The sequence below is a fragment of the Prosopis cineraria genome, unplaced genomic scaffold (assembly GCF_029017545.1).
Source record: "Prosopis cineraria cultivar Desert tree isolate PC_DT_omini unplaced genomic scaffold, ASM2901754v1 PC9, whole genome shotgun sequence".
NCBI lineage: Eukaryota > Viridiplantae > Streptophyta > Magnoliopsida > Fabales > Fabaceae > Prosopis > Prosopis cineraria.
In genome coordinates, this window is record NW_026555340.1 from 18076671 (window position 1) to 18087301 (window position 10631).

The 10631-nt window shown below is 32.3% G+C and overlaps 1 protein-coding gene across 1 annotated transcript; it reads right to left on the reverse strand.

Moving 5' to 3' along the window:
• Window positions 1-2882: 2882 nt before the first annotated feature.
• Window positions 2883-9425, reverse strand: LOC129319265 (protein SIEVE ELEMENT OCCLUSION B-like). Its single transcript, XM_054964269.1, has 7 exons — window positions 9171-9425; window positions 8981-9064; window positions 7379-7821; window positions 6157-6251; window positions 5908-6044; window positions 5224-5754; window positions 2883-4258 (listed from the first exon to the last, which is right to left on the reverse strand). The coding sequence occupies exons 1-7, from the start codon at window positions 9387-9389 to the stop codon at window positions 3578-3580; spliced, it is 2190 nt and encodes a 729-aa protein (XP_054820244.1). The 5' UTR covers window positions 9390-9425; the 3' UTR covers window positions 2883-3577.
• Window positions 9426-10631: the final 1206 nt, after the last annotated feature.

Consider the following 10631-nt stretch of genomic DNA (forward strand, 5'->3'; position numbering starts at 1 on the left):
TCTTGTGTAAGCATTTTGAAATAAGCGCTCCTAAAATTTTGTTTTGTAGTAATGTTTCTTTTTAAACAATAAGGATCACATTGATTGTCAAAGTATACTTAAGGGACTAAATTAATAAATATTAAACTTGAGGGACTAAATTGATAATTAAGGCAAAATTGAGAGACTAAAAATTACATTATCTCTTCTATCTATCATTTTGCCCACCATATTTAAAAATATATATATATATATATATATATATGATAAAGGCCTTCCAATATAACAAATGTCATTGAAATCCAAGCTCCCTCCACGCAAATAAGTCAAAATGGGGTTGCAAAATGAGAATGATCTATATATTCATATGGTCAAAGGGCAAAAATGCCTTAGAAGCTTTCTCAAATGAACAACTAATACCCTCACTTACAATATAACAAATGTCATTGAAATCCAAGCTCCCTCCACGCAAATAAATCAAAATGGGGTTGCAAAATGAGAATGATCTATATATATATGGTCAAAGGACAAAAATGCCTTAGTTTTCTCAAATGAACAACTAATCCCTTCACTTTTTAGAAGGAGCAATGTTATCCAAAGTGTGAAAAATGGAGCAATGTTACTTTTTTTTTTTTCTAACTTTTGACTAATGTTTTACCAATGAGTTACTAAAAAGTCCGATGTGGCAAGCCACGTAATTTCTCCCTTCAGAATTTACTCTCATCTGCATCCCTTCCGATTCTTCAAAAAGCAACGAACCAAAAACATGCCCCTCTTCTTATCATTGTCGCTGATCATCCTCTGGACCTTCAAGTTACTCAAGAAATCTGATAAAGCTTTGAGATGATGATGGAGAAATAAGAGAAGTAGCAGAAGCAGAAATTATTACTACTTAGGAGCTCCAGATATGATGATGGACAAAATCCAAAACGCACGTTGAAATAAAACCCTCATATAAAAAACCATTGGCTTATCAAAATATGGATTCACAACCCATGAACATCCCTAATGTACCACCGTATCCTAAAAGACAAAACAAATGCGAAAGGAATTGGCTTTTAAAGGAGATAAAACTATTCTTAAGTTGTTGGAGAACTTGTCGGAGGTTGATGGATAAAACCGAGGCAGATATTTCGTACTATTGGATGATGAGGGAGAATCTTGCAATGGAGCCGCATCATCATGATCATCATCAATCTTAGAACCCAGTTACTGATTTTTGGTTCTTTCTGATCCTTGAATCAGAAATGGCTTCTTGAAGTTCATGTTTCTGATTCTTGTTTGTCGAAGGAAACAACATTAGCTAGTCAGAAGGGAAGGAGTCCCTAGCGTCAAAATCGTCGAGTAAATCGGCACCGATAGCATGAGTTCCGAGACAAAACGCAGAGACAACTAATGAAGCATGCTGGTGTGGAGAGCTTATCAAAATTTTGTTAGCTAGTCAACGTTAGTCAAAAAATTGAAAAAGGGCGACATTGGTCCAATTTTCATGCTTTCAGGACAGCATTGTCCCTTCTAAAAGGTAATGATACTTTTTGCTCTTTTTACAAAACATCTAGGACATTTTTGCTTCTTAACCCATATATATACATATATATATATATATCCATTTTAATTTGTTACATCTGCAAGGGCGCATATATATTAAAAAAATTATGCAAGAAAATGCCAAAAATCACCGCAAACCACTGTGCAGCAGAAGAGGAAGCAAAATATAAGTTATTTATTTTTTTAAATGCATAAAAAATAAACTATTTATATATAAACAAACAAACCATATATACATAGGAAAAAAATCATATATGAATGATTCAGTTGGTTCGTTCTATTTGGTTTTGAAATTTGCAAACCAAATTCACTGAATTGAATTGATCAAATCTAAATTTTAAGAAAAAGAAAAATCAAATCAAACTGTATAAATGAATAGACCGATCAATTTGATTTAGTTTTGCTCCCTCCTAGTAATCCAAAAGAAAGATGAAAAATATTTTTTAAAAAAATGCATGTATTATTTATTTCCCAATCTATTTCACTCGATTTCAATTTATAAAAATACATGATATCCATATTTATGCAATAAATTGTGCTAAAATTTTATGATTATAGTCTCTAATAGATTGATTTTACATATAGTATTTTTTGTGTATTACCAGGTTTGGTTTCGTGAGGGAGAAATATGGGCATTTCAGAGCTATAATAATTAATAAAATCACTTATAATAATTAATAGTTCTAAAACTTTTGTTATTTGATCTTTTGGTCTCAAAGGATCGTTCTCCCTAAAATATTTCTTTTTCCTTGCGTCTTCTTCTTTCTTTAATTTACTTATTTAAGTGATTTAAGTAAAGATATGAAGTTTATAGGAGGTGTTGCTTCCCCCCCCCGCCCCCCGTCAAGTTGTAGTTGATGTTGAAAAGAGTTTAAATAATATTGTGTTTTGGGAGTATTAATTTAATTTAATTGGCTCATGTTATATATTCAGTTAGTTTTTTTTTGATTGTGTGTGTGTGTATATATATATATATATCCTTATATTAAAAGTAATCCTATTCGAGATACAATTGGACATTAATATGGACATACACCTCTACCAGCAGGGATTTGAATTTTGGTATTATTCTGTTATTGCTTTATTTAAATCAGCCTTTTACAGTTTATTTGAAAGACACTTCATGATCATTAATCATTAAAAATATAAATCTTAAAATAGAGAATTTCACTTTTCATAAGCCATAAAATTCAATTTGCTTAATGGCTTCATATAAATGTATATAACCCAATTTAAAATATTATAATATTTTTATTTTTATGATGAGTATGAAATAAATTAAAGCCATAGTTTTTAATAGAGAAATCGAAAAAGAGTCAAGGGATAAAAGTGAAAATTTAAATAAATTTAATGAATAACAAAAAAAAACTTAAAGTACGAATTTATTGTCAGTGAATCATATTGACGCACAACTTTTACATCATAACAAATACAAGATTTGAAGTCATTATTCTAAACCTGATGATGGAACATCAAAGAGATACTTAAGTCACACATACACACATCCTAACGCCATCACTAAACCAATAAACATATATGTAGAGGAGCTGGTCAAACATTAAACATTTATAGTAACTACTTAATGAAAAACACACACAAGTTAGAACCTTCATGAATAATACTTTAGGGTTGAGAAATTTGGGAGAGATAGCTAGGAAGAGAAAGGTGGACCCCATGTCTACCGATTCGGACTCTCTCCGATTGAAATTTTCTAGTCCATCAAGGCTTTCTTTGTGTGCATTTGAACAAGGCCAGGACCAAAAAAATCTGAACCTTCCATTTGGAATGGGAAGAAAATAGAAAGGAGAGAAAAGAGACAATTTTCCTTCTTAGGATAAAGTTTTTCCTTCAGTTTTATCCCTTCCTAGAAAGAAATTTGGGATAAAACAAGGGTAATGTCTTTTTTCCTTTTAGTTTTCGCTCCTCCCTATTTTCTTTTCATTCCAAACAAAGGTAACGAAAAGTTTAACCCCGATTTGATAATTAGATTCACCATTCTCTTCCCATTTCTCTCTCAAACTTTTCTCCCTTGCTCTTCCATCATCAAATCCTACCTCATAATCTCAACATCACCACCACCAGTATCGGCAATATTATTAACTTGATCATCATCTTGATGTCCATGACAGCAAGTGTATTCTGCTAAGCGTAAGTTCATTTGAAGTCCACAATCAGGGCAATAAACAGGATCATAGATATTACTCAGATAATTCTTCAACACCATCTGACGACAATGAGCAGCATGATGTGGCAGCTTTGACAAGAGAGATTCATAGTAGTTTTTCAGAGACACGTCAAACCCAGAATCTTGCTCTATGTTTTGCTTCCATGAATCAAACTCATGAAGTGTCTGATAAAACAAGTTCCCGCGACCAAGAAGCTTAATGTTTGGCCCTTTACTCAGAATAACCCAACCTGAGTGTTCTTGTCGGAGTCCGAGGAAGGACTTAACTTGATTGAACGTGTCGCCGTCGACATCATCCTCAGTCGTCTTCTTCATCCTTTTCATGCTGTCGAATGTGCTTTCGATGTAAGACCAGAATTTAGAAACTGTGTGACGTTCTTTGTCTCCCTTGCCATGGTGAGAGTGATTTATGCGAATGTCGAATCTTCTTATGATCTCATCAGCTTTGATTCTTTCCAGTGCTTCTGGCATCTTTTTTAACCATTGATCATCGTACCAGTCCGCTTCTGTGCGTCCATAGATAATGATGTATGCGTCATCCTTGATCTGGTTCATCACAAGCACAAAAACACATTTCTTTCAAATAATCGAGACATTAAATGGAGCTGCCATGTAAAACTACCCTATTATGACAAGTTTCTACTATTAGAGCCTGTAATGCGGCCACTGTCTGATGTCCCTTGTAATACCCCAAAGACCGGCCTAAACTATGATTTCATAAAAACATTAATATAAACTTAAGATTTTCTCAAATTAAAGTTATCAAATTCAGTATTCCTTTTCTTATATTTTAGTACTGAAATCTTTTTTAAAATATTTATTTGGCATTAATTTTGAGGTTATCATTTGTTATTTCCCCTTTTTTTTTTTTTTTATTATTAGATTCTACAAAAATAGAGATATTTTGGAGAATAGATTCTCTCTGATGTTAGGAATCCATAAATTTCATGAAGTTTATTTTAAAAAAAAAAAGTAAAAATGCTTCACAAAAATTCATGGATATCAATTTTAGAAGATTTATTTGCTCCCAATATATATTTTGATATTTTATGGTACTGATGTGACAGTGCTGTTTTAATTTTAAAAAAAATCTTAAAAAAAGTAAAATTATACCATTTCGTCACTATAACATTTCTCATTCTGGTAATAATCTATTGATCAAAAGAAATACAACGGACAAAAAAAATGAAAGCTTAGGACATTACAAGGAATGTTATAAGAGTGGGGCATTATTAGATGTCCATACCCTGTTTATTTACCTAGGGTTCTTATGTTACCATGCTTTGATCTATGTTGATCTGTTTGAACTGGCTAATAAATAAGATAATACATTAACTGTCACAGTACGTAGTTCCTTAACGATAGATATATTGACTTCAATTTTGTTCCAAATAATTGAATCAGTATTATTCTAAGTGAAATAATGTGATCTTCAGATAATATGCTTGCATATCTGTATTCTTTAAAGTGAAGTATCTTAGAAGAATATTCAAACTGATAAACATACGCACCCAATTATTGATCTGGGGATTACTTTTCTTCATGTCAGTCCAAATCCAGTTCCATTTCTGAGTAAGAGCCAAATCATCACCTTTGCGCCAAGGAAAAGCAAGAAGTTCCCAAGTGAACAACATGTGCAACGCATCGTCATTTGTGAGTCTACCTTGAGGATTAAACACGGGCACGATAGGATTATTCTGATACTTCAACCTATCTCTGATCAGCCTCTTGCATATCGGAGGAATAATCGTGTAGTCCACTACGTACCAGTTCATCTTCCTCTTCATCTCTTCGAATTGCTGCCTCCTCATGATCATGGATGATGATGATGATGTGAGAGTACGATGATCTTGCTCTTCTTCATCAACAATTGGGGCCCACAATATCTTGAACTCATCTTTTTTGAACCCTTTCACCACTCTTGGATCGCTTTGTTTCAGTCCTTTGTGAATTTCTCTCAGAAGATTTGTCTCATCATCGATACTGTACAGCCCTGAAACAAACAGCAACACGTGGTTCATCCGGAACACTTCGATGCTCACCTGTTCGATCAGGAAGAACATTAAAAACCTTGGAGAGAGAACAGATGGGTGAAAAGTAGTAAAGGGACACCACATTTTAACTTAAAATAAATTTTGATGTTTAAGTTTATGGATTTTTTACTAAATTTATTACATATTAGTAGGTACACATACCATTGATCCAGTGGAGCCATCATAGACATGTGGGTTCTCCAAATCTCTGGGGAAAAGAAGACACTTCAGGACTTGGACGATTTCTGTGGGAGTCTGAAACCCTACTCTGTCACGTGATCTATAGTCATCTATGAAGGCTGCAATAATAGAAAAATAATTCGATTAATTTCTGTCACAAAATACAAATGAATTAATTAATGTCACTACTTTAACTAATTAATTAATTAATTAATTAATTAAGATCCTGACCTTTCTGCATGTCTATCTGGGTTAGATAATCCTTTAGCTTAATGTCAATGGTGGAAATCTTGCTGCCAATATCGGATAATTTATACTTGCCCATCCTGAATCCACGATTTAAAGTGTTATGGTCATCAGGAAAATCTTAAAAGTAGAAGAAGAAAAACCAATGAAAGTTCACACACACACACACACACACACAAAATTCCAACCTGCCTTTTGAATGTTTGACCAAAAAAAGCTGTCGCATTAAATCATAATTTAAACAAGTTAGAAAAGCTTATAGTTGAAGAGTTTGAGTTCACATATATGACATAAATATGAAGTGGGGGATCACGTTTTATTCTGTTATTTATCCTATATTCAATTATTAAAAAAATTAACTTTTCAAATACCAAACACTTAGTTGAATTTGAATTCTCTTCTGTACTGTAAGACTAAACCAAAGAACACTATTTAATCGTAAACTATGTATAACTAAAGAGGTATAGACATTGATGAGTCCAGCCTTATACATGGAATTTATCATGATGTCTATTTATCTAGAACCAATTTCAATGTCTAGACCGTCTAGATCAAAACCAGACACGATCCAACTTTTACATAATTTTATCTTTGTATTTTGAAGAAATTAATATTTTAATAAGTACATAATTTTAAACAAAGATAATCCTATAATTGTCATTCTGTCAAAAAATAATTTTTATATAAAAAACATAGGTTAAAATTTTAAATCTTAACTGTTGAAATCAGTTTTTTTTTTTGGGTAAGAAGTTGAAATCAGTTTTAGATAGTAAAGATCTCACCCCAATGATAAGCGCACAGAAACTCATCCCTCATATTTCTCTTCAATTGCACAAACTACGTGCACTACCATTGAAAAAGATTTGAACAGCTAAGATCAAATAACTTGTGATGAAACAGTGAGATATATAAAATAACCCAAATTCAACATGGCAAGAAAGCTTATATATATATATATGGAGATATAGAGAACTTAAGGATAACCCAAGAGAATATTCATATGAGTAGCCAAAAATACCCTATTAAGGTTTTTTAATTGAGACATCCTATTAAATAAAAGTATAAATATAGAAAGAGTATGTAATTTTAAAAATAACTAACTCATTAGGGGTGTACATAATTTGATCAAAAGTGCATTGTAATACTAAACGGAAGAAGTGTATTTGTATCAAGTATATATGTATTTGCGAAGATATAAACAACTTACGGATAACCGAAGAGAATATTGATATGAGTAGCCAAAATAACAATGGTGAGGACAGTCCAGTAAACGAAAGCAGGAAACTCATGCATGGCTTTTTCAAGTGTTGGAATGTTCTTGCCATCATAAGTTTTCATGATCCTCTCCAACCTAACGATGTGTTCGACGGTGACGAAGACATGTTTCACGACAACGTTGTAGTCGGAGATGTCCCTCTGGTTGAGGGCGGCATGATGAACATGACTCAACACAGCTAGTGAGTTTCCGAGGCTGTCTTGTCTCTGAAGTCTCTGGTCATAGAGATGCCAGAAAATTCCATACTCTAAAGCAAAAGCTGCCAGTGCTGTCACTGCTTTTGCACACCATGAATATGACTCTAAAGCTTTTAGTATCGCCATTGTTGTTTGGTGTGCGTTTGTGTGGTACTCATGATGTTGTGTCTCCCTCATCTGCATGTCACCATGTTGCAAAAAAATACTAATTAGAACCTTTCAAGAATTAGAACTAAGGGGGGCCAAGTAGGGACGGAGCCGGGATTTAATTCTATCAGATGGGCAGCGGAGATTGAAAAGCTTACATTTTATTTGATTGGTCCAAAATATAGAAAATTTTTTATTAGTTAGTGTTGGTCTAAATTAAATATAGAAACATTTTACAAAAAGTCAATAGCATTAAGTTTTTTTATAGAATACCAATAAAAATTTCCTAAAAGAATTTAATATCAAGTGAACATTAATAAATTAACAACTGAAATTATTGCTTTAACAAGTATCTAATATATCCAAAATCTTTATCAGATAATTTAATGGCCCTTCATTGATATTCTCCTCTTCTTGGTGTTTTCCGTAAATGCTTTTGTTAATTGTATTATAGAGAGAAATTAAAGATAATTAAGATAAATATTAATTTTAATTGGAAGAAAATATTGGACAGTAGGGATAATATTTTACTAATTGTATTGTAAAATCAATTAAAATCAATTGATTTTAATTGGAGGGTAATCTTGGAAGATAGTGATAATTTTTTACAATTTTAACCGTACAAACAACTTTTAACTATTTATCTTAGTTCTTATGAAGTAGTTAAGAGTATCCTATATTTTAGATGGGAGAGAGTATAAGACAAAGTATGCATGCATTTTAAGACTAAAAATGTATAATATATATATATATATATAATACTAAGAAAAATCTTAAAACTTGGAGGATATAACCTTTACCAGTCCCAGCTACCCTCCGCCACTGTAGTGATTAGTGAGTCCCATACATCTTAAGAATCAAAATTTGGTCACTTTGGAGAGACACACACACACAGAGTTAATACATACACTTGAGGGTTACAAGGAGATATAGAAGGCCACCAGGTTACTTATGAATAAAAAAAAAATTTGTAAGAATGAAAAATGTGAATGAGAAGATATGAGTACTAACGTAATGAAACAATTATATGTTTGGTGTGGCATCTAAAAGGAGGAAAAAAATATTTCATTATTTTTGTGTTGGCTTTGACAAAAACCTCAATGCAGAAAATATATCAAAAATTAAGGAAATCAAAGATTAATTAATTCTTAGCATGCATGCATGCAAGCATCTGTTAGAGAATTATAACCTGACAAGCAAAACGCTTGAGTAAATCTGTCGGTGGCTCCAGATTTGCAAGATAAGTCTTGTCGACCTGCTCTAGTGGATCGTACTGCAATTATAATTAAACAACATAATTAATTAATTAGCCAATCAAATGTAATATTATTGTAAGACGATAACAGAACAGGACATTAAGTTTATTATATAATTGTTACCTTGATGCTGGGATCAGCAGTACGAAATGAACGAATAAAAATGTCAGAGACGACACTGAAAAGAGCCTCAGGATCGAAGGTTTCGCCAGGTTTGTTGACGACATAGCAATCGTAAACCAGTCCTAATATCTGCTTATCATCTAGGGTTAATGGCTTCATGTTTGGGTCCGGCATCATCGTCATTCTCAGCGGCGACGTGGTTGACGATGCTGAGGCCATTCTGCTTCAGTAGGATTCGAATGAATATTGAAACAAACGATGATGATATTGTTTTGTGATATTTTGCCAGGTGTGTTACCATATTTATAGCCTTATGCTTGCGTAAAGGGATTAGAGCAAAGACAGAAGCACAAGTCACTTTACCAAAAGATTTAATTAATTAATCGTGTGTGTTTTGTTTAGTTTATTGGCTAACTTTTCTTTTGATAATAAAAGAGAGACTAAGAAACATATTGGCTACCTTGTCTCTTGTCTCTAGGGAACATGAATCACGTGCCCTTTATTTAAGCAATTATTTCCTTTGGTCTTTTATATAAGTCATTGCTAACATATTTTACTGGAAATAAAGAAAATCTTAACACTTGGTTTTGATGGGGAGAAAAATAGGGAGGTGTTAAGTTGTTCTAATATGAGTGGAATAAAGTTGGGCAGGGATTGGATCTTGTGAAAAGGGCTAATCCCTTATAATATAATGAACCAAGTTGTTAACATTTTAGTGCCTGGCTGTACCTTGTATAATATTGCCTTTAATAAGGGGATAACTATGAACAATAAAAAAATTAGGCTTCATATCTAATATATATAATAAAGAAGAATGATTCATGAGTCTTAAGATTTTGAGTTTATAAGATATATGTGTGGTGTTCTTCCATTTTTCTTACCTATTTATTTTCTTCTGGGCTATTGCTCTCCATTCTTAATGTCAAAGACTTAAGCTGATGTGGGACTTTATCTTCCATCCATCCAAACTAAACCTAAAACTCATTAATTTTGTTTAAAAATTTAACAAGTTTTCAACTTTGCTATATTAAATATACATTCTTTGATAGAATATACTTTAATTTCTATCACCAACATTTGATATAGGATAAAAGAAAAATTTATAATTAAAATTAATGATATAACTTATAAATAATATAAAAAAATTATTCGTTCTGTGGCCTTAAATTGGACCCCAGAGAATAATTAATAGCATGAGCTTTATCGTGTGTTTTATCCATTTATGCTTCTTTAGATGTTAGAACTTTTGCTTTTCAGAAAGATGCCATGTCTGTGTCTATATATATCTTTTAGTGTTCTAACCGTTCAAGGAAAGAATAAGATACTAAATGCAAAAAGAATCAGAATATTATAAGATTGTGAATACTGCAAAGAATGAAACTGTCATAATCTCTTTGTCTCTGTGTGTGTGTGTGTGACACGTTGTCTCTTTATAGATTATTACAGAAATCAATTTTAAGG